Source organism: Stenella coeruleoalba (genome assembly GCF_951394435.1).
Source record: "Stenella coeruleoalba genome assembly, chromosome: 17".
Lineage (NCBI taxonomy): Eukaryota > Metazoa > Chordata > Mammalia > Artiodactyla > Delphinidae > Stenella > Stenella coeruleoalba.
In genome coordinates this window covers 35,613,198-35,637,989 of record NC_137163.1, presented here as the reverse complement: position 1 = coordinate 35,637,989, position 24,792 = coordinate 35,613,198, and the positions used below count along the sequence as shown (strand labels likewise).

At 39.1% G+C, this 24,792-nt stretch overlaps 2 protein-coding genes across 9 annotated transcripts in view; one reads left to right on the top strand and one right to left on the bottom strand.

The window, feature by feature from the left end:
- RGS22 (regulator of G protein signaling 22) overlaps nucleotides 1–22,439 on the bottom strand; it is a 155,984-nt gene extending 133,545 nt beyond the window's left edge. For 6 of the 8 annotated variants that reach the window (XR_013824630.1, XM_079901974.1, XM_079901976.1 and 3 more), the window contains exons 1-3: nucleotides 20,924–22,439; nucleotides 20,390–20,418; nucleotides 7,578–7,640 (exon numbers count right to left, since the gene is read on the bottom strand). Coding sequence is in view for 7 of the 8 variants with exons in the window: in XM_079901974.1 (XP_079758100.1) it covers nucleotides 7,578–7,640; nucleotides 20,390–20,418; nucleotides 20,924–20,948 (117 nt within the window). In the remaining variant the exon portion in view is untranslated. The remainder of the gene's footprint in view (nucleotides 1–7,577; nucleotides 7,641–20,389; nucleotides 20,419–20,923) is intronic. The other 2 variants (XM_079901979.1, XM_079901980.1) reach the window with 1 other exon arrangement.
- LOC307176350 (uncharacterized protein) overlaps nucleotides 20,947–24,792 on the top strand; it is a gene marked incomplete at its 5' end in the record, with an annotated part of 36,703 nt that continues 32,857 nt past the window's right edge. Inside the window, one exon of the mRNA XM_079902399.1 lies at nucleotides 20,947–21,361. Coding sequence (XP_079758525.1) covers nucleotides 20,947–21,361 — 415 coding nt within the window. The remainder of the gene's footprint in view (nucleotides 21,362–24,792) is intronic.

The following is a 24,792-nucleotide window of genomic DNA, read 5'->3' as shown; positions in this document are numbered from 1 at the left end:
AAGAGGGATAAGAGCCACTAAGGGAGTGGCAGATTCTCATCTTTCATCTCACACGCTCTCTAGGATGTTCACAGACTGGTCTATGTGTGTTTGTGGACTGGTAAACAGTCACTCTCTTTAAATCACCCTCGCTCACTCTGCAGAGCACGAATAATTCATTTTGAGTAATAACGTGTGTATAAGGCAAGTCCACTTTAACCCACAATAACTACAATAGAAGTATATACAAATTAGAGTGATGGCACAGAAGGATTTGTTAACTATCTTTAGGAAATTAAGGAAGTTGTATAGAGAAACCTGAGTCTGGAAGAATAAACAGGCAGTCTCAACAGCCAGATGAGGGAGAGAAGGGAATTCAGCAAAAGAAATAGCAAGTGTATCGAGATACATGCACCAACAATGGACAAGGAGGGGCTTCCCTGGTGGTGCAGTGGTTGAGAATCTGCCTGCTAATGCAGGGGACACAGGTTCGAGCCCTGGTCTGGGAGGATCCCACATGCCGCGGAGCAACTAGGCCCGTGAGCCACAACTACTGAGCCTGCGCGTCAGGAGCCTGTGCTCCGCAACAAGAGAGGCCCGCGCACTGCGATGAAGAGTGGCCCCCACTTGCCACAACTAGAGAAAGCCCTCGCACAGAAATGAAGACCCAACACAGCCCAAAATTAATTAATTAATTAATTAATTATTTTTTTTAAAAAATCAGAGAGAACATTTCCCGGCCGTGGTCAGAGGAAGTCCCGACTACTGAATAAAGGCACAGAGAGATGCAACATTGGTGCCTTTGAAGATGGGAGAATGAGGCTAAGAGCCAGGGAAGGCAAGGCTTAAAAAAAAGAAAAGAAAAGAACAATAGACAAGGAGCACCAGACAACAGGCTGCTTTTGAGGACCTGCAAGCAGTTTGATGTTGCTGAAGCTTAATATTCAGGGGGAGAATAACATGATGGAAGCCTGGAGAGAAAGGCAGAGGACAAGTTCACCAAGGACTTTCTATTTATGCCATAACTCTCAACTTACTCTCTCAAATCAGTGATTCTCAGAGGGTGTCCCTGGACCAGCAGCATCAGCATCACCTAGGAACCTGTTAGAAATGCAGATTCTTGGGCCTCACCCCATAATCAGAAACTCTGAGGGTGGGTCCCAGTAGTCTGTGTTTAACAAGCCCTCAGTGATTCTGATGCATGCTCAAGTTTGAGAATCATTGCTTTAGAATGATGCGAGCCACTGCAGAGTTTTTAACTGGGGGGAGACAGAATCCAGGTTGAGCAAACTTCAAAGCCCACATTCTGTTTCCTACTTCATGCTGACTTTCATGCGTGTTCACACACACGGAAGGGCTGGCCATCTATGGTCTACACCATCTATGGTCTATAGGAGAAAGAACCCTGGGCTTTATTCTCCGAAGTCCTGTTGTCTGCTTAAGAAGAATCTCTCTCACACGTCATGTCCTCTTGTTTTTAACCGTTTCTAAGCTTATCTACAAAACTGCTCAAATTAGTTTAGTATGTGACAATAAAAGACACGTAAAGTGGGGGAGATAGAAATGAACGATGGAGGAAGACTTTCCCTCAGAAAGCTGAGTAGGCTGATTTAGAGAACACTCAGCTTTTAATCATATGATAGGAAAAATTTTCAGTTTGAGCCTCAAACCCAATCCTCTGCAAGCTGTTACAGACTGCTCTTTCCCTTACTTAATTTTCTTATTTCAAGGGTATCATTTTCCAAATGTTCTAAAACGAATTGACCTGAAGGTGGTGAAAGCTAACTTTGTAGTACCAGTCATCCATGTGCGAAAAATATTTTCACAGAAAAAGCAAGTGCATGAAAATATTTTTACCACAATAAATTGCTGGTTCCACATTTCTTTGAAAAGAGGAGGAAAAAAAAACCTGTGAATAATTAGTGATGTGCTTTAACTGCCAGCCCAGCACCACTGAAACTTACCGGGTGCCAAATTATTTAGCTGAACAGTATTTAAATTAAAAACTAATGACTAGGTTAATTTAATACATGTTCATCTCTGCTCCAACTCTGTCTCTACTAATTGAGCTCCAAAGCTGTATTTTAAACATGCATCTTAGTCAGTGAATGAGAAACATCTGACAACTTGAATATAACAAGTCAGTTACCAATAACAACTTCTTTTAATCTAAGTTTTATTGTCATTTTAGATGCTTAACCATAAACTATTTACTGGACATATTCACCAGTGGGATGGAAGGAATAATGTGCCACATAAAATGCATAGGAAATATCCTTAGTTCAAAAATGAGTTACATTAGGTAATTTGAGTGCTTTATGTTTGAGCTACAAGGCTTATCAAAACACCCATAGGAACAAATGCTGAACTAAGCAGTACTACCTAGGGCTCCAACAACACCTTCAAAAATCAGTCTGAGTATTTCAATCTTGGCAGGGGAAGACCCAAGTCCTTCATCCCCACTTCATCCCACCCATTCCCCAAATCCATACTCTCTCTCTTTCTCTCTCGCTCTCCCCTTACCCAACAATCTAACATATAACTCCTTCATAAAGCTGCAAGAAATTATAATAGTTTACAGATTTTAAAAAAGTGTGGAGAATCATTCCAAAAAGAGAAGTTATGGTAAAATTCCAAAGGCACATAGCTAAGCATGGTCTGGCAAACACATGACATACCTATCCTTGCAAGGAGGGTAGAGAATAGGCCACCCCTTCAGCTTCTGCAAACCATAAATGTCACAAACATTCTAAACCACCCACAGAGGACCAACCTAAATCTGTATGTGGGCTCATCTACTCAATCCCACAACAGTCACTGAGCATAAAACACACAAAGCAAAACCAAAAGGAAAAAAAAGTGTTTTCACACTATAGCATAGAAGAAAATTTAATAAGCAAACACTTGTCCATAAAGAGTTGACAGCAAAAAAAAAAAAAACCTCCCAGACACCAAATGAAAACAATATCTGAAAGTGAACCTGGCACCAGAACAAACGGAATGAAGTTATGAAAGCTAGGATTTGGAAAGTGCCATAATCATTTATAATAGCAGCAACTGTCCTGGATTCCCCTCGTCAAAAAATAACATGGAGGCAGGCTACCAGCCGTCAATTTCTGGATCTTACAATGTGTCCCAAGGGTGTTATGGTGTAATAGAAAGAAATGGTGTAGGAGACAGAAAGCCTGATTCCTAGGCCCATTTGCGCCACAATCCAGTTATGGGACCTTGGGCATTGCACTACAGATGTGAAGGAAATCTCAGAAATCTAGACGACTTAAGAGCTCTTTCAGAGAGAGAATGTTATAACATGTGTCTACACTCTCGAGCTTAGGTGTTGGGCCTTTTTTTTTTGGAAGGTGCAGGTGGTAGAGAAGTGGAGGCAGATTAGAAGGTTTATTTATTTATTTCAAGGATCTTACATGGAAGACATAAAAATAAAAAGAAAATCGTCCTCAAGAAGTTTAGGGAGATACAGAAGAAAGGGACCTATCCTGGCCCCAGGAAATTTACAGTGTAACTCCTGAGATTAAGAAATACACACTTAGAGGAGAAGAAATTAATCAAATTTTCTTTGGCTGACAAAGTCTAATCTCCCACCCAGTACATATATCCCCTATAAAATACTGCCCCAAATGATTACCTATACCTGAATATCTTCAATCACAGGGAGTTTGGTTCTGCACAAGCCAGCCCATTCTATTGTTAGCAAACAATCTTTAAACATTTTTCTTCTACTGAGTGAAAATCAATTTCCTCATAAATGCTGGCCCTGGTTCTGCCCTCTAGCTTCACAGAATATGTTAACCCTTCTTCCTCAATCAGAGCTTCAAATACTTGGAAAGAGCTCTTCATTACAACACTTTTACCCATTCCCAAGCCATGTTCAACACCCACTCGTCTTTCAACCCTCACTCATCTGACATGGTTTCCAGAGCATCCATTAACTGAATCTTATTGAGTCTGGTTTGGCAGAGCAACTCTTAACATACCGCATCAAGAATGCAACACAATATTCCAAATGAGGTCTGACAATTCAATCTGATTCAAAAAACCATTTACTGAGCGCCTGCTATGCTCCAGACTAATATTTTTCTTGATCTTAACTACATTTCTATTAATGCACCCTAAAAACACATTAGCTTTGTTTGTTTTAGCCCATTTCAGACTACCATGACAAAAATGAGACCAGATTCTGTTATCCAAACTATTAGTTTATCCCTCTGCTGCCATTTCTATAGTCACTACAGTGCAGTAAGACAAGTTTTTGAGCCATGTGGACCTGAGTGGACCCTGTCACTTACTAGCTGAGTGACCTTAAGCTGGAAAAACACTGGTTCACTTGCAATGTTTCATCCAAGTCTCCGATAAAAAATAATTTTTAAACGTCAAAGCCAATGACAGATTTGCATGGGACAGACTATTCTCTAGAATGACAATGATCCATCAATCCAATTAAAGAGTGACCACGCCTCATGTTTCAGGAATGGAAGACAAGATGGGCTAGTCAGTGAGGGAAAGGAAAGAGAAGCACTAATTCTGTGCCAGGCACTTAATGTACATTACCTCGTTTCATAACAATCTTGTATGATAGTTGTATTGTTTTGGTAGAGAAAGGAATCGAAGAATTAGGTAATTAAGGAATGTGTCTAAGATCACATGAGGAATGAGTGGAGGGGCTGAGCGCAAACAGTTCTGCCTGCCCCCCTTTCCTAGCCACTACACTGGGAGATGAGCACAGGAAGAGCACGTGTCGTTAAGGTGAGGGAGGGTAATTGGGGGAAGCAGGAACGAGCGCACAGGGTGACATAAGAAGTACGAAGCTAGAGACAAAGCTAGAAAGGCTCTACTGAGGCCATGTTGCAAAGAGTCCATATTAAGGAATCTGGATTTCAATCTGTCATCTGTTAAGAGTCAACCCCTTCTAGTTGTGATTAGTGAACTCTTTCAAATATTTCAGAACGAATTTCACAGATCATGATAGGGCTTTGCAGACAAATACAGCAGCATAAGTGGAGCATGTGTTTGGTGTATTGTTTTAGACGAGGTTGGGAGGGAAGGCTTCCTGAACAGAAGTGATAAAAATCAGAGAGAAAGTGATACAGATATCTCAGGGAAGAGCCTTCCAGGCTGAAAGGCCCTGAGTACCATTGGCATGTTCATGTCTGAGAAACATAAAGAAGGCCAAGTTTTCCAGTTAGGCTGGAAAAGAATTAACAAGGGGAAGAGGCATAGGAAATAAAGACCAAGAGATGGCAAGAGTCAGGTCATAGAGGATTTTAGATTTTATTCTTAGTGTAATGAGAATCCGCTAGACAAAGTTCTGAGCAGGAAGTAACATGGTTCAATTTGCTATCATTACTATTATTTACTGAAATCCTAATACATTAAATTTATTGTTCCCTAAAGTGCCAGTTCAAAACTATCCAAAAAAAAGAGGCAGAGATTAGTTTGGCTCACTAATTCTCAGTAAACCCATGCTGGTTTCTAATTCTTAGCTAAGTGCTCATAAACCAAACATTACTAATCTGTTCTAGAATCTTGCTAGGAACTTGGTGTAAGAATCCATTATTCCTTCTCCTCCCTGCCTCCAAATTCTTTTTGAAAACCTGTGACGTTTCCCCTCCTCCCATCTTGTGGCATGAAGCATGGGTAGTTAATAAGTAGATTGTGTGGTACCAAATGTAAATGCAAAGGAAGGAGAGGAAGAGAAACAGAGACAGAGAGAGACAGAAAGAGAGAGAGACAGAGAATGTAAAAGCAGAAGAATTTGGAGAGACAGAAAAGAGAGAGGAGTGGCCCAGGTGGGCTGCATGGGACATATGAAGGGGCGGAAACTGCTGGGGAGGGATGAAAAACATTATTGCAGAGACAGAGTTCAACAGAAACCACATTCAGTCAATTCAACTAAAGCCTTGAAGCAAATGTACAAAAAAAGGTCACGTCTATTCTAACTGGATGGCAGGACTTCAGCTGAGTTTTTCTTACGTTTGAAGTTAATTTTCTATACTATTGTAATATTTCTTCTATAATTTAAAAATATTTTTAGAAAGAAAGTTAGGCAGGGGAATTTATTTTCTAAAGCAAGTCAAAGTCAAGATAATCATAAATCTTGAGACAATGAAATGTAAATCTTGAGAAACTGAAATTAGACCCAATATAAAGATTTTCCTTTTTAAAACTTCACAAAAATGTACTTGTTTTGGAGGAAGAATGGAGAATGCAGAGCCTAGAGGAAAGACTACACAATCCAGAAGAGCAAAATTCCGACAACTTTGTGACTTGGCTGGGTTTTTTATAATATACAATTAGACAATGAAAGCTGAAGAGTCAGACCACAAAAGAAGCTCCAGGGGTGTCCTGTAATGTGGCTCAAGCCTGATGCTGGAAGGGGAGAGCGTGGCTTGGTGTCTCAACCTGACCCCCATAATGGTCCCAAACACCTAGCATGCCAGGTGGAGGAGAAATCGCAGATTCTTTTTGGAAAAAAGGAAACACAACAAACATGCATGCATAGATACATACATATACACAAAAGCTAATCTAGACAAAAAAAAACATCTAATACGTTCCCTTCAAAAATCATTTTCAGTGGTTGGGCTTTAAGAGATTACTCATTTTAGGGTCCAGTCCCTTTAAAATTATTTGTGACTTTTTATATTTCAAATTTTGCCTAGTAAGAATTTGAATGAAAAAAGTTTCCATAACAATAATAAAACCCTTTTCTTATCTAACTTTCTTTCATCTGACATTCCTGATGAACTTTATTTCTATACAACAGTATAAGTGGTTTTTTTTGTTTGTTTGTTTGTTTTTGTGTGTGGTACGCGGGTCTCTCACTGTTGTGGCCTCTCCCGTTGCGGAGCACAGGCTCCGGACGCGCAGGCCCAGTGGCCCTGGCTCACGGGCCCAGCCGCTCCACGGCATGTGGGATCCTCCCAGACCGGGGCACGAACCCACGTCCCCTGCATCGGCAGGCGGACTCCCAACCGCTGCGCCACCAGGGAAGCCCAGTAGAAGTGTTTTTAATGCATCCCCATCTCACTTTTTCTAAATCCCTCAATACTTACTCTACCAGTCGCTCTAAGACCAAAAATCTCTTATTTGGCATCTACCTATGTTACACCAACATCTCGAGTCTTATTTACTATCGATATAAAACGCTAGTTTCCTTAAACACAAATTCCACTTTAATATCTGTCCAAGAGGATGACAATAATTGCCTAGAGGCAAGAAATTCAGTTTCTTAATTTTATATTCTCTCCTTATCACCTCAGTTCAAAGCGTAAAATGATACCCAAATACAACTGTATCTGATTTTGTACAGAATGCTTTTGATTGTTCGAAAAATTCCAGGTTTTTTTTTCTTTTCTTTATTTATTTACTTTTATTGTAGTATAACTGACCCAGCTTCTTCAATTCCCAAATATGATTCAAACCCAAATGATTAACTCCATAAAAAGGCAAAACTTTATCTAAATGCTTTAATTAGTATTTTAAAAAATATCATCCCTGATAAATTTGTTTCACAAGATAATCCGGTGTTTACAATATTTTGCTTTGATAATATATTCCATAGAACATAATAATATACTCACTGGAAGGCTTAGGAATTCATTAAAGTAGTCCACAAGGAAATCATCTGTTGCCAAAGAATCTTCCTGCAAAAAAACAGAAACAATATTATGCTTACACTAAAATGTCTTAAAACATGCCAATATTATTCTCTAATTCTGATACCAACAGATTATAATGTAGATCTTCAAATCGTTTTCAGTCAGTCAAGAGTGAACCCTCACTATAAATGGAACACAGTATTACAATCTCTGGAAGGAAGAAATAAGAAAATAGAATGGAGCATCCTCTTAAAAGGCCTTGCCACTGTACTTAGCTGGAAAACAGAACACATGAGAAATACAGCACGATGCTTAAAGAAACGTCAACAAGTACAAAATACTACACACAGCAAATTTCCCATGGACTTATTAAAAATATTTATTTCATAAAAATAAAGGCAGAGTCAATAAAGACAGAACCAGTGTTTGGGGTTAAGATGAAACTCAGAATGAAGAATTTCATGAATTGCCTAAAAGAAGTGATAAACTAAGTGAAGAAAATATTCCACTGCCTCCCCCTTAGAATGAGACAGTTTTAGTAATCTGGGTCCTGCGTAACTTTTGCATGAAGAAACTTTCACAATGCATGTGTTCTAAGAATAAGGATTTATACATTTTTTTCCCATAACTATCTCATCCACCAACATAGTCACTTTTAAAGTTGGCAAAATTGGAAAGCCACTGCCAATAACAAAGTCTCTCTTCCAAATAAAACACCTTATTTTATTAGTAATTGTTTCTATTGTGTCAAAATCACATCATCACATGCCCTGTTGTACAGTACATGTGTTTATTTTGTTATTCATAATTATATTTCAGTTTCACAAATCTAACATGAAAGTTGACAATATGACACAATGCTATTATTTCCATATGGCTGATTATTTTCTTCTTATACAGGTCAACTTTTAAAAATTTGTTGAAGTATAGTGTGAAAGTATAAGGAAGATATTATAGTATATTAACACCTACTTTGGAAAACAGATTTTCAGGGTAGTTTCTTTAAGTAATTGCAGTATCAGAATAGCGTTATGAACAATCACTTATAGGATTTATATCAAAGAACTTAGTAAAGATCTGAACTGGTTAGAACAACAACTAAGGATTTAGTTTACTAAAAATCTCAGCTGATTAAAACAACAACAATATAAAACTCAGGATCTCACAAACATACTATCCTCATAGTGGTACTTTAGTAATACATGCTCAGAAAAATTCTGATTGGCAAAGGTCAAATACAGCAGAACAAGGCAGATAACATTTGGTGGAGGCTAAAAGTCTAATCATCTTTCGAATTTCACCTTTCAGAGTTACTTTAATTTTCATTTAGCAACCTAATAAAGAATTCAATAAATATTTTTAGGATTTCCTGGGTAAATTTCCTAGGTAAAGACATTGTACTACAATAAGGGTGGCCAAATTTTACACCACTGGGCTCATGATCAAAAATCCACAGATGGGAAGTCCCGCACCTCTCTAAATAATTGAGCATATTTTCCCACTGCAGTTTCTAGTTCACTGTGTCCTGATATCTTGTCACATCAGTAACAAAGTCTTGTGAACCTATGAGGATCTGATAAACCCTTTATTCTCCAAACCCTTTAGTTTAAAAAAAAAATTTTTTAAGGCCTTGATCTGGAGAAGCAGCTCAGTTACTCTCAATAAATTTCCACAATCCAGTCACTTGGCTGTAGTAAAATGAACTAAGTCTCCATATTCAGGTTTAATATCTTCCAAATAACCAATAAACTGGTGATGGTTAGTGGTACAATCAAGGAGAAAATTGAGTTACAATCAATTCCTCCATTACATCATTCCATGAACCTGGCTGCAAATTTTGCAACACAGATTCTCTGCAGAATGATGCAATGGAAGGCAGGAACACTTTTTCAGAATTGGATGCACTCTTGAAAAACCTGTTTTTTCATGTATTACAGGTGTGCCATCTGTGAAAGTGAAGTCAGCTTTTCCATTTTTAGTCCAAACTTCTCCAATTTCTCCCTGACAGAGGGTTAAACAAAATAGTTTATATGTGCTTGCTAATTATAATAGGTAAAAAATTTTATTGCTTAAAAAATCATTTTGCTGGACTCTCAAATGAGATAAACTACAACTTCTTCACAACTCTAAAAGATGCAAGATATACAGAGACCTTCTAAACAAGGAAGAGGAAATGAGATAAAGACAGACAAAAACCATAGTCCAAGAAAGAATACAATACATGCCATAAGAAAATTACAACATAAAACGTTTCCTCCCAAAGGAGGGAAAGATATTATTTGGTAGGGGGAATCAGAAAAGAATCAAGTGGGGAAAATGGCATTTGAATTGCATTTCAAATAACTTCAAATTCTATATTTAGAAGTATACACATGAGAGGCAGTAATGCAGAGTAAAGAGAGAAATGCATGAGGAAAGAGAGGTTGGAAAGCAAAACACAGTAAAGGTAATCAGTTACCTAATGGCACAACTAGAAAAATAATCCAAGTTTCCAACTTCCTTTTAAGCCATTCACACATTAGCCAAAGCCATTCATCTAATTTCCAATGCAGAATCCTAAACTGACACACTTTAGACTGGGAATGCTATCATCGATCAGGAGATAGGTATAATTTTGGAAATAAGGTCTAAGCCTATCAGGATGGACCTATTTTTGCTTCTTCTTCCTAAAGTACATATAAATTCTTTCTTTTCTCCTTTCTAAACATGCCAGTCACTAGACCAGAGCCTCCCACCCGGTATGGCCATGACACGTGGTGGTGTGCAGACAATGGAATTCAATGGGTCAAGTGAAAGTGGACCTCTTCAGACCTCAAGGCTACCAGGCACAGTCAGGGATGGCTGGTGCTCCCAGGATGGTGACCTCTGGTTGTGAGCAAACTTGTTTGGGACTCCTCAGATCCAACTCCTTTCCCTGGAGTCTGTGATTTATCGGCCACATCCCACACCCAGACACTGAGCATAGCCAGAGAGCTGCTCAAGCCCCTGGACGTGGATTTATTAGCTAGCTGCAGAGCATACCACTGCGCTATGAAGCTGCTGGAGGAGTTTCTGTTTGAGATGTCCAAGAAGACGGTTCACAGTCAAAAGGTGTTAACAGCTTGAACGAAAGGGGGAGGGGAGACCCTGGAAGGATGATGGCCCCAAATCTGGCCTTCACATACAACAGATATTTCTGTCTACTGGCAACTGATGGATCCTTGTAGTAGTATACCAGCTAGATACAAGGCAATCACTTGAAAAATATATGCATATACTGCATTATAGAGTTTCATCATTATTTTGAAATAACTGAAACATTTTACTGACTTCTAAATTTGTTTTTCCTAAGAATTTTTAACATTATATTTGTCATGAAAAGAGGGAGTACTGTTAAATTTAAAACTTAATTTCAACTTCTGCAGTTTTGAATGGTTGTAAGAAAGTCTAAAAAATGTTAATACCTATTAGGAGATACAGTTCCTCACCAAGAGAGACTATACAAGAATATTAAAAGATCAACATTGGAAGTCTTGATTAGAAATTACATACAGTTATCTCAAGCATAAAACCTAATATTAAAAAGTTATGCACCTCAGGGGACTGCCCTGGTGGTCCAGTGGTTAAGAATCTGCCTTCCAATGCAGGGGACGTGGGTTCGATCCCTGATCAGGGAATTAAGATCCCACATGCTGAGGGGCAACTAAGCCCGTGCGCCACAACTAGAGAGCCCCGCGTGCCACGACGACAGAGTCCAAGCAGTCTGGAGCCCACATGCCACAATTACTGAGCCCACGCCCTCTGGAGCCCACATGCCACAACTAGAGAGAAGCCCATGCACAACTAGAGAGAAGCCTGCGTGCTGCAACGAAGACCCCGTGCACTGCAACGAAGAGCCTGTGCACCACAACGAAGAGCCCACGTGCCAAAACGAAATGATCCCGCGTGCCACAACTAAGACCTGATGCCGCCAAAAATAAATAAATAAATAAATAAAAAATTTTTTAAAAAGTTATGTGCATCAAAAAAGGAAATTAAGAAAATAATTCATTTCAGTAGCAGAGAAAAGAATAACAACCAAGGAGGCAAAGACTTGTACACTGAACGAAAAAACTGCTGAAAGCAATTAGAGAAGATATAAATAAATGGAAACACATGCCATGTTCATGGACTGAAAGACCATATTGCTAAGATGACAATACTACCCAAAGCAATCTACAGATTTGATACACTCTCCATCAAAATCCCAATGCCTTTTTTTTTTTTTTGCAGAAATGAAAAACCCATCCTAAAATTCACAATGAATTTCAAGGGACTGCGAACATCCAAAATAATATTGAAAAAGAACAAAAACTGAAGGATTCATATATCCCGATTTCAATACTTACTACAAAACTACAGTTATCAAAATAAAGTGGTACTGGCATAAAGACAGACATACAGACCATTGGAATAGAAAAGAGTCCAGAAATAAATCCTCTCATATATGGTCAAATAATTTTCAACAAGGGTGCCATGACAATCCAGTGGAGAAAGGACATTCTTTTCAACAAATGGTGCTAGGAAAACTGGATAGCCACATGCCAAAGAATGAAGTTGGACCTTTCCCTTATACCATATACAAAAATTAACTCAAAATGGATCAAAGACCTAAACATAAGGGCTAAAACTATAAAATACTTAGAAGAAAACATAAGGATAAACCTTCATGACCTTGGATTTGGCAATGGATTCTTAAATATGACATCTAAAGCATGAGCAAAAAATAAATAAATAAATGGGACTTCATGAAAATTAAAAACTTTTGAATCAAAGGACTCTACTAGGAAAGTAAAAAGACACACTACAGAATGTGAGAAAATATTTGCAAATCATATAGCTGATAAGGGTTTAATATCCAGAATATATAAAGAACTAAGCTAGAAAAAGATAAAAAACCACAAATTTTTTAACGGGAAAAGGACTTGAATAGACATTTCTCCAAAGAAGATATACAAATGGTCAATAAGCACATGAAAAGATACTCAACAACAATAGCAACAAGAGACTGCAAATCAAAACCACAACAAGATATCACTTCACATCTACTAGGATGGCTATGATCTTTTTAAAAAAATGAAAATAACAAGTGCTGGTGAGAATGTGGAGAAATTGGAACCCTTGTGCATTGCTGACAGGAATGTGAAATGGTACAGCCACAATTCCTCAAAAAGTTAAACATATAATTACCATATAATCCAGCAATCTACTTCTGGGTATAAGAAGAACTGAAAGCAGGGTCTCATACAGATATTTGTACACCTGTGTTCCTAGCACCATTATTCACAACAGTCAAAAGGTGGAAATAACCCAAATGTCCACTGATGTGTGAAAGTATAAACAAAATATGGTATGTATATATAATGGAATTATTCAAACTTAAAAAGGAATGAAATTCTGATACATGCAATGACATGGATGATCCTTGAAAATGTCAAGCTAAATGACATAAGCCGTACACAGAAGGACAAATATTGTATTATTCCACTTATGTGAGTTACCTAGACTAGGCAAATCCATAAAGACAGAAAGTAGAATAATGGTAACTGGAGGCTAGAGGAGGGGTAATGGGAAGTTATTGTTTAAAGGGTACAGAGTTTCAGTTTGGGATGATGAAAAAGTTCTAGAGATGGACAGTGGTGATGGTTACACAATGTGAATGTGCTTAATGCCATTGAAATCATACACTTAAAAATGGTTAAAATGTTAAGTTTAATTTTATGTATATTTTACCACAATAAAAAATTATGTACATGCCAGAATCATGCAACAACGTGGAGAATCTCAAAAACATGCTGAGCAAAAGTAATTTTACGCAAAAGAAAACTGTATGATTCCATTTATATGAATTTGAATCTATAATCCAATGGTGAAAAAATAGGACAGTGGTCTTTGGGGAATGGAGGAAGAATCAACTGGAAGGAGGCATGAAAGAACTTTCTAAGATTATGGAAATGTTCTATATTTCATGGAGGTTTGGATTACACAGGTATATACATTTGTCAAAATTTGTCAAATGGGACTCAAAAGTTTTCCATTTCCCTGTGCATAAATTTTACCTCAACATAAGAACCATAAACTAATATTGAACACTAGTTTATGATATAAAATGCTGAAATACTTAGGGGTGATCTGTATCATATCAATGTCTGCAGCTTATACTCTGAAATGCATAAAAAAATAAAATGGATTGATGGACGAATGGTGTGATGGACAGAAGGACAGAAACATGAAAAAGCAAATGTAGCAAAATGCTAATAACTCTGAAACCTTGGTGATGGGTATATAGGTATTCACCATACAGTTCTTTTAACTCTCCTATATGTTTAAATTTTTTTCATTAAAAAAATGTTGGGATGGGGGGACTTATGTACAAGGAAACAATATCATGTTTCTCTGCACCTATGGACAGACTTCTTAGCCTCCTGTGTACTAAATGACAGATCCCAAATCATTATCATCACATCTAGAATCAGTCTCTGGTTATCTGACAATCTTCTGACCACTGCCCTGCCATCCCATGCACTAATGGTCAGACCCCTGGGACCTCTGCTTCACCCTTCTGCCCATAACATGCCAAACCTCATCTTCCTATCTCTCCTTATCACCATTACAGTATAGATCAATCTTCCTAACAACACCACAATCAATACAAGGGTTCCACCTGTCTCCCAATCCCCCATCCTTTTCTAACACAAAAAAAATGGCTTATGATGAATGCAATTTGGTTCCTGCCCAGCTGTCTAGCCTCATCTCATACTACCATGCTCCAGTCATAGCAATTTTTTTAATAGTTCTGCACCTTGGCGCATGCTGATTATTCTACTTGGAAAATCTTTTCTCCTCTTATTTACCCATCTATTCTTTTTTCTTCTCCAAAAGAAGAGAACTATGATATGTTTCCCCTATCATAACTTTTAATATTTCAGACTATAATTGTGTGTTTAGATATCTCACTCTCTGGACTGTGAATTTCTGCAGGAAAAAGACTGTTTCTTACTCACTTTGAAAGTTCCCAATGCTAAAAGAATCTGAAAAAGAATATATATGTATAACTGAATCACTTTGCTGTACTCCTGAAACTGACATATCATTGTAAATAAACTATACTTCAATTAAAAAAAACTCCCAAAGCTTCAGATAATAGATGCCTACACTTTTGTTGAGTGAATGCTTGAATGATTATACTGAGGACATGAAACCTAAAGAGTGATAACCTAAGAAAGACACTAATAAAGCAACATCAATAAAATAAAAAGCAGAGATGTTGCCAAAAAAGAAAAACAAAAAGAGAACATAAGGGGAAACAAACTTCACAAAGTGGCTTGTTGAAAGTATATCTTGCATAGATCCAAGGCACTCTGGAAACTTAAGAGCCAAAAGACCATTTATCAGATCCTCATGGGATGACATAATTGTATATTGTATTATGAATATAGTTTATGAAGGAAGGAGAAAATATGAGTGGCTCAAGCAATGAAGAACAAAAGTATGGATCTCCTTTTACACCAAGGGTTATCATCACATATTACAATCAGCATCTACCCAGCGGTACTTTTCCATTTGGTTTCTGTTCTCACGCTCTCTCCTGGAGGAAATTCTCAAAGGCCTGGAGAAGGTAAAGGAAACTCTCAATTCCGTTTTTATCCAATCACACTGTCTAATTATACCTACTTGGCTTCAGTCAATTCATTTGGCGAAATACCCTAAGGCTTTCTCCCTGTACAAAAGTTCTTACAATCTGGTATCCTAATTTAAAAGAGTATCTCACACTCTTTATCACCTTTTCTCCCATGCCACAACTTACCTACGGATAGAAAGCTTCTCTAAATGTGCTTTTGGTTCAAACCTCAAAATTCATACTTAAATATAAACTGTGTGTCCTCATTAAAGGCCACCTCGCCAATCAGAAGGTATACAACTTTTGGGAATAGTGACAGACAGCGTGTGTCCCCAGTAGTGCCTAATACAATGAGAAGTGCAAGTTGTTGCTTAAAAATATACTTGTTGACTATCATATTGATGGAACTTCTAACGCACTTTCTGCAGTTCCAAAAAGCATTAGAGAATTTGATTCCAACCAGAGAACTGGACTCCACAGAGATGGAAGGATTCCAAACTGCCTACACTTTCCAAAGGACCTCTAGGACCAGTCTGTTTCCGAATGACTTGTTGGAAACACTTCTCGCACCTCGCTCTGCACCCTCTTAAAAGAAAGTGAGCAGGGAAGCAGGATGGTACCTCCATCCACCTGCCCCTGCCCTCCACCACTTCCACATAACGCCACCTAGCGTGTCAACCGAGTGTGCTCTCACAGTTCATTCAACCAACTGATGTGCAGTCAGCCGTATTTACAATATGAAAAGACAAATACCAATTGGTCATTAATGTTCATATAATTAGACAGTCTTGTTCATGAGGACTGGAACATATGGATTTTTTTGCATATTACATTAGAATAATGAGAATATCCTCATGCTTGGGAAATGCTCTGTGTTTATAATAAATTCGTTCACCCTATACAAATAACAGAATATGAATTTAAACAAACTAAAGATTAACTAAAAATAAATACCATTTTTAACAAGTAAAATACAGAAAATACTGCTTGAAACTACAGTCTCAATTTTATGGTATAAATAAAGAGCATCTGCTTTTTTAAAAAACACTCTTTTCTTTTTTAAATGGCATCTGCTTTTAAAGTTGAAACTGTGAGTTTTATATATCAGAAATCCTTCAACAAAATAGATCAGTATACTACAAAATTTTTACTCTACAAAGACTATTTTTGAAGCATGACATATCTATCTGCATAGTTTCAATTTTTAAGGCACAATAAAAAAATATTATTTTGAATTTAAAGAGTCAAGTACTTAAGTCTTTAATACTAATTTATTTTCTATTTTAAAGTCAAAAAGAATTTTAGGGGTCACTCTAAAATTTAAACTTTTCTCAATGTATACCTAACACATAATCAAATCTCAATGTATCATAAAGCGGTCTGAACTCTACTATTCTTGCTATGACAGATTTATATTTCAATTTTTATGGAATATGAAAAAGAGTATGGCATTGAGGGAAGTAATGAAGAGAAGCATTCACTTTATCACTTTTATTGTTTGAATTATTTACAGGAATGTTTTTATACATTGCTTATATAATTAAAAATATATTCCCAAAGGAACTAATGAGAAAACTGAATATGTAAGCTTTTTGTATATATTTTCCCTGAGAAAATTATCAAAGACCAAAGTACACTAAAGTAGAAAAAATGCTACTTAAAAATGCTAAAGTAGAAAATATAGAATATATACCAAATGAAGCTTTGCAAAAAATTGATAAGTGAAGCAATTACACTAATTTATCAATCATCTAATAACATATTCTGGGAATTGTGCTATTAACTATAGGGAATATTAAGGTGTACTGAGTCACAACACTAGCCCTCCAGGAGTTCACAATTTTGTTAAGAAATTGCAAAATTTACAAACAAAAAGTTAAAATATATACAAGGCAATGTGTCCCTGACAACAAATGATTTATTCTAAATGTTATTCTCTCATTTGAAGACGTAGGGTTAAACTATTTTGCAGACATACTTAATAGCACTGTAGTTTTTAGATCACTGGTTGAGAAAATGCAATAAGCAAAAAGTGCCTATGACTATGGAAGCACTTTATATTAGAATAGGACTCTGCTGCCAGTAATGGAAAACCAAGATAACACTATTTAAATAACACAAAAGTTTATTTCTCTCATGTAATTATAAGCAGTTCAGAACTGGCAGACTGGCTTCCCAACATATCAGGAACCCAGGCTCCTTTGATCTTGTGACTGTGTCATCCTCAAGATGCCACTTCTACCTCAGGATCCAAGATGACTGCTTCAGCTCCAGGATCACATCCTCATTTCAGCCAGCAAGAAACAAGACGAAGGGCATGTTCTCTCCCTTTACATTTATCTGAGTAGTACAGTTAGAATGACACAGGTTCTAATTGTGGCCTGACCAGTTACTAGCTGTGTGACCCAGGGGTTAGTTATTTAATGTCTGTAAACATCAGCTTTTCAGAAGTATGACACAACACTTCTGCTTACGTTCCATTGTAAGCAGAATTTGGTTACATTTAGCTGCAAGGGAGGCTAGAAAGTGTTGTAATTATTTTGGACAGTAATATGTCTGGTATGTATTATGGAAAATGGTAGAATGGATTTTGGGGAACCAGAGATCTCTGTCACACAATTTCTTCTAAAAATATTCATGAGAAAAAAATACTTTTATACTTCTGAAAAACAGATAAATATTATGTGCAAGACATATGAATTAAATAATCTATAGATAATGCTTGGTGAGCATATGAATTTGAGGATCTGGTCACAAACTGGCCACAACTGAAAGCTGCACAGGGCTCAAAGGCAATCTGGATGATTTTAGGTTGGAAAGGTTTCATGCAGGAGATGAGCTGAACCTTGAAGCACGTGCAAGACTGTGAAATGGATGGGGAAGGGCAACTGAGACAAAACTCAACAGCAAAGGCAACGAAGCAAGCAGGGCAGTTTGGCTGGAGCAGAGGGCATGCGGAAGTACTTTATAAACCTAAAATGGTATGAACATTGTCTTTATCACATAAAAGTATTGGAAGGTAAGGTTTAAAGAAGGCTGAAACGTTGTAGGAAAGATTTTGAATGCTAAAGGGAGGCTTTTGACATTGTGGCTCTGCCAGTTACTAGATGTGTGGCCCCAAGCCAAGTTAGTTAGCCTCTGTGAACACTGACTTCCTCATCTGTGAAATGTGGGTGTTAATAACCACCTAATAGAGTTGTTTTGAGGTTAAATATTAACATGCAGCCAGCATTCAGTAAATAGTAGGATTAATAAAGCTCAATTAAGTAACATGGTAATTTTTTAAAGAGTTAACAGCAATCTGATAGCCAAGGTAGGACTGATGAGAGAAGGAAAAATATAAAGGCAGAGCAAAGCCATAGCAAGTAATCCAGCATAGCTGACGTGCAGGAGTCTGCTCTTTAAGCCTTAGGCAAAGGAAAATTGAAGTTGGCAGAGGGAATATTGGAGGCAGTGATATCTGGGAGGACTACTGCCAAAGTCCATGCTCAGGGCCTGAATAAGACAGCGCCGAGGATGGAGAAAAAGATCTGGCTATGAAAGGAACGTGCTAAATGACTGCAGGTGGAAGGTGAAGAAAAGGGAAGAAAGGTTCTGATGTGGGTGACTGAATGGTCAGTGGCATCATTAACCAAAATAAGAAAAAGAGGAAGATAGATAGAATGGGGTGGGGTGATTAATTCAGTTTAGACTACTGAAGTGATGCAGGGACATCCAGATGATGTAGGTGTCCAATAACCCAATAAATACAGAGTTCTAGCATCATAAGAGGTGTGTGGGCTGGAGATGTGTAGATTTGGGAGTCCTGTGAAATAAGAGTAGCTGAAGCCATAGGAGGAGAAGAGGAGTCCTCCCAGAGAATCCTGAAGAAGGTCAACACTTTCATGGGTAAGGAAGAAAAAGAAGCCAGAAAGAGGGACATAAAAATGAGAGATGGGAGAACTGGGAGACAGTGGTACAAAGAAACCAAGAGAAAGTGTAGTGGCTAATAGAATCTTCAAGATGTTATGAGTTCCCATAAGTTGGGAAAAGACCTGGAGAGGTTAGCAGACAGCTCAAAGGGTAATGTCGCTGGGTGCTTGTCAGAGAGTTAGTGCTGGAGTTGTATGGGAAAGGGTTATCTCCAGAAACGCTTACCTACCTCCTGCTGATGTGAAGAACAGTTCAGTAAGCAGATTAAGAAATATGCCACTACACTGAGTGATGCCAAGGCAACAGGAAGATGGTTGGAGTTTCTGACACACTCTTCGTGCCTCTATTTTGGTCTCCCTCTCTCAGTGGTGGACCAAAGGTCTGGAAGGGTGAAAGTGGAAAGTACTAGCAAATGAAGCTAGCAGAGAGCCTCCATTCTCATAGCCCCTACTAGACTGTGAACTTTTGGAGACTTATCCTCAGCATCTAGCACTGCGCTGTGAATATAGAGGTGCTCACGTTTGTTGAATAAAAAGTCAAAAGCAAATAAGATAATTGACCAAGAAGAGAAATAAGTGCTGTAGGACATAAGCAAATAATCTAGAGAAGTGGTTAGAACTGCTGGAATCAAACCTTAGTAGGAATGAGGCTCTACTGCCTCCTAGCTAATGTATAAACTTGGGCAAGTTCCTTAAATACACTGCGGGAACCACAGCAGAGCCCACCACCCTAGGTATAGCACTCACCTAAATGACAACAATTACGATGTACTTGGCCAAGTACTTATTATTACTCAACTCTCCAGAAGTCTGACCTAAGAACATATTTAGCACATTTTTAAAGGAATTGCAACTGTAAATAGACCACTTATCATCAATCAATGCCACCTACTAATGTTTACTGTAACCAGGAACTGCACAGCCCCATCACAATAAAACCATGGAGATGAAGTCTACCTCTCATGGAGTCATTAACAAGTTCAGCAAAATTAAATGAGGCCATTTATGTAAAAGAACTTTAACAATGAAGAGCATCCACCATAAACGTCAGATGGCCCCTTCTTGAAAATGTACCTGTTAAAAAATAAGCAATTCTTGTACTCAGCACCCTTGTTATGAAATGGAAGCCTCTATTATACTCATTTGGCAAAAAGAAGAAACAGCTTTTTTTTCCAATGATCTATGATTTGCTATTTTTTAAAAAAGCCAAGAAAAGAAAAAGTAGCTCTCTAAATTGTACTTACAAATCCTTCTTCTGTAATAGTTGGTGGCTCTGAAACAAGATAAAATATTACATTATCTCACTCAAATCTGATTTCCTTTTAAAGTAAATGAAATAATTTGAGACAGCACTTAGCCCAGCTTTATACGTGGGCAAGCTCAGTAAAATCTTGGCCCTCTGTTCATTTTCTGCACATGGACTGAATTTTAAGTTGGAATTCAAGGTGGAAGTGGGGAGGAAAGGCCTCTGGAATTCAGCTTGGTCACTAATTGACTGTGACCCTGGAGTTAACCTTAATAGACGAAGGCCTCCATTACTCCCGCTGCAAAACGGAGAATTAAGCAAGATAAAACAGGACGGGGCCAACGAAGCACTGGGAAAAGGGTGAGGGTTTAAATTCCTTACAAAATGCGGTGAGAGAACTCTGGAGCCAGTGCTACGGGACGCATGGGCAGAGAAGGGAACCCAGAGGCGGTGCGCAGTGGGGCCGCCCCGCGGGCGAGAGCAGCGGCCCGCGCGCCTCGGCCCCGACATCGACCCCGGCCGCCCCACCTACCGGCGGTGAGCCGCCTCTCGGTCATGCCGCCGCCGCTGCCCGCGCCCCCGTCAGCCGTGCGGGAACGGATGACGACGCGGAGCGGCGCGCGGCCCCGGACTACGCCGGCCGCTGTGGCCCCGCCCGGCCCGAGTTGCTATGGAGCTGAGACAATGCGGGCGCCGAGCAGCGGGCAGTCACGCGCCTCTCGGGCCCCCCGGTGCCGAGGAAAGTACGCCGTCTGCCCCCGCCCATCCTCCTTCGGGCCAGGGGCCGGCCCCACCGCCAACGGCCGCGGAACGACGGGCGCCCAGACCCCGGCGCTGCCACCGCTAGGGCCCTGGAGACGCATCGCCCTCAGAGCCCGAACTAGCTGGGGTCTCGTTCCTGTGGTGACTGCTGCTCAGGCCTGCTCTCCCCGCACAAGCTCCCGCACAAGCTCCGCCCACACCGTGCACAGTAAGAAAAGACCGGCTCCGAGCGGGTGCGGGGATGGAGGACCCTCTGGCTAGTCCTGGGAAGACGAGGAAGGAAGGGAAGAGTTTTCTAGATACCGAAGGAGGGGGAGTACTCGCCACACACAGCTCTTGAGCGCGTTCAGTTCTATGAATGCCTGTATAAAAAGTTAAATATTCACGTGCTTTAGGAACCAGATTTTCCTCACACTTTTCCTCCAATCGGTTAGGGCAGCCAAATTCTCAAGACAGCTAAGATTTTAAAATTACCGAAGGAATCATGAAGAGGGGACAATATACTGAGGTTGCCCATAGTGTATGTTCCCGGAAAAGTTATGATAGAGGAGTTTAAGTGAAGAGTGAAATTTGAAAAAAGAAAACCAATACCTCTAATTAGGAAAAAGTGAGCGTTTCTAGCAACGTCGTGGCTAACTCAGAGTTCCAGCCCAGACCTCTCCCCCTGAACCTGAGAATCCTAAATCCAGTTTCTACCCGTGGTGGCTCTTCTTGGATGCTCCCAAATCAAAATGTCCAAAGGGAAATTCACATTTTTTCCCATTTCTTATTTTCAAATTTCATCTTCTTACATAAATCCCATATTCAGTAAGCGATACCTTCTTCCACCAAGTGACTCAAGCCAGAAACACCATATTCACCCAAACACTAGGTCCTGCCAATTCTACCTTGAAGTATTTCTGGAATCTGGAATCTTCTCTCCTTTCCCACTAACAACCAGAGTCCTAGCACAGGCTGCCATTTGGACTGTTGTAAAATACTTCCTAACTTGTCTCTCGGCCGTTGCTTCCAGTGGAGTTCCCCTTGAGTCCATTCTCCATGCTGAAAGCAAAATTATCCAATTGCAAATCTGACCTACTTGAAACCCTCAGTGGCTCCACATTTGCCTCCTAGGGCCTGCAGGTGTGTGAGTGCTTAAGCAAACAAGGAGTAAGACAAGGGGTGCTGGTACTGCAAGAAACCGTAACACCTGCTTAGTTATATTTATTTCCTCTTCAGCAGTACATAGGCAAAGACAAAAAAATAAAGCAATAAACCACTACCTTGGCCAAACAGAATCAGCGGGCCAAATGAAGTCAAGGGAGACTAGTGAGGAGAACAGGAAGGGGATGCGTGAGGGAACAAATCAGCAATGGCTTTGTCGGCCCTCGTAAGGACGCTGGCTTTCATTCTGAGTGAAACACAAGCTATAGGAGTTTGAACAAAGAAGTACCACGATTTTACTTTTATTTGAAAATGATCACTCTGGGTGCTGTATAGCGAATGCAGATGGGCCAGGTAGTAGCAGGCAAGAGCGGGTGGCTCAGAGCAGGGTAGTAGCAGGTTTGAGTAACAGGTTTGAGATGGACTCATGGATTCTGCATATATTTAAAGGTAGGGCCAAGATGATTCCCTGACAAAGTGGATGTTGGAATGAAAGTAGTTGAGAATAATTCCAAGTTTTTTGCCATGAGCAGCCGGGAGGATGGAGTTGCAATCATTGGAGATGAAGAAAGCTGTGAGAGGAACACAGGTAGGAAAGAGGTTAAGAAGCCTATTAGCCATCCAAAGCAAAGATTTTGAGTTTGCAGTTGATATAGAAGCCTGGAATTTGGGAGATATAAATTTAAGAGTTGACATACAAACGGGCTTTTCAGGCATTTCCTTGCACCATTTTTCTGTCACCAGGGAAGCCCTTCTGGCCTTTCTTTATCAGGCTAAATTTTCTCATTCTTCAATACTCAGCTTGAGTGTCATCTCCAGAATACCTTCACGTGAGCTCCTTTCATTGACCTCTCCCTCTTACTCCTATGTAGTTAGTACAAACTCATGTCTTAAAGGGATACCCTCTACTCTCGGTGCCACTCATCAGACAGTAAACTCCTGGGGGTGAAGGAGATTCATGTTCTTTTAACCACCCAGCACCCACTACTGAGTGCCACTGCTCAGTACATATTTGTTGAAACATCTCTCCATTGCAGTCATTCTGCCCTGCTCACAGACAAGATATGTTAATTCCTGTTTTAGGTAGCCATACTGATGAGAAGTCAATAATTTGTTTTCACATTAAGTGTGGCTAACACTTATTGCACATGCTGTGGGCCTCTAATAATAACCATAACCATGGGAGATTGATATTATCCTCAACAATTTAAGAAACTGAGACTTGGACCTATAAAATTTGCTCAAAGACAAGCAAAGCCTGAAAGTGTTGAAACCACCAACTGATCCAGGCCTGTCTCATTCAAAGCCTTTGCTCTAACAACCAGGCTAGGCAGCTTTTCTCATTAAAAATAATCTCATTAGAGATTTAGAAAAACAGCATAAGAATCATAGAGGCAGTTACTTGAACCCAAATGCTTAGATAAGAAGCTATTCTAATGTTTTGATGATTTTTTTTTGGTAACAGTTTTATTGAGATGGAATTCACATATCATAAAATTCACCTATTTAAACTGTATGATTCAGTGGTTTTTAGTATATTCAGAGTTGTGCAACCATCACCACAATCAATTTTAGAACATTTTCATCACCTCAAAGAAACCTCATACTCTTAGCTGTCACCCCTATTATCCCGTCGCCACCCAAACCCTATGCACCCACTAATCTACCTTCTGTCTCTATATATTTGCCTATTCTGGACATTTCATATAAACGGAATCACACCACATGCTGGTCTTTTGTGACAGGTTTCTTTCACTTAGCATAATGTTTTTAAGATTCATCCATGTTGTGGCATGAATCAGTTCTTCATTCCTTTTTGTTGATGAATAATATTCAATTGTATGGCTATGCCACAATTTGTCCATTCATCAGTTGATAGTCATTTGGATTATTTCTACTTTTTAGCTATTATGAATAATGCTGCTATGAGCGTTTGTGTACAGGTCTTTGTGTGGACATGTTTTCATTTCTCTTGGATATATACCTAGGAGTGAAATTGCTAGGTAATGTGGTAATTCTGTGTTTGTTTGGCAACCTGTTTAACTTTTAAGGAACTACAAGACTATTTTCCAAATTGGCTGTACCATCTTATATTACCACCAGCAGTGGATGAGGGTTCTGATTTTACCACAGCTTCACTCACACCTGTTATCATCTGTCTTTTTGATTCTAGCCATCCTACTGGGTGTGAAGTGGTATCTCTTTGTGGTTTTAATTTGTATTCCCCAGATGACTGTGTTTTACTTACTTTTAACACATTTTATTATGTTTCTGCTCCCCAAACTAGCTAGTATTTCCAAAAAGACCTTTTTTTTTTTTTTACTACTAGTCTATACCACTGTTGAAAACCTAGGCAGTTCAAAACCACAAGTTTGTAATAAGACCTATATCTACATAAATGGAATTAAGTTTTTGTTTATTCTCTTCTGATTCTGGACATATTATTAGAGAATTTGAAGGATGTATTTGGGATAGACTTACTAAAACATAGACTTT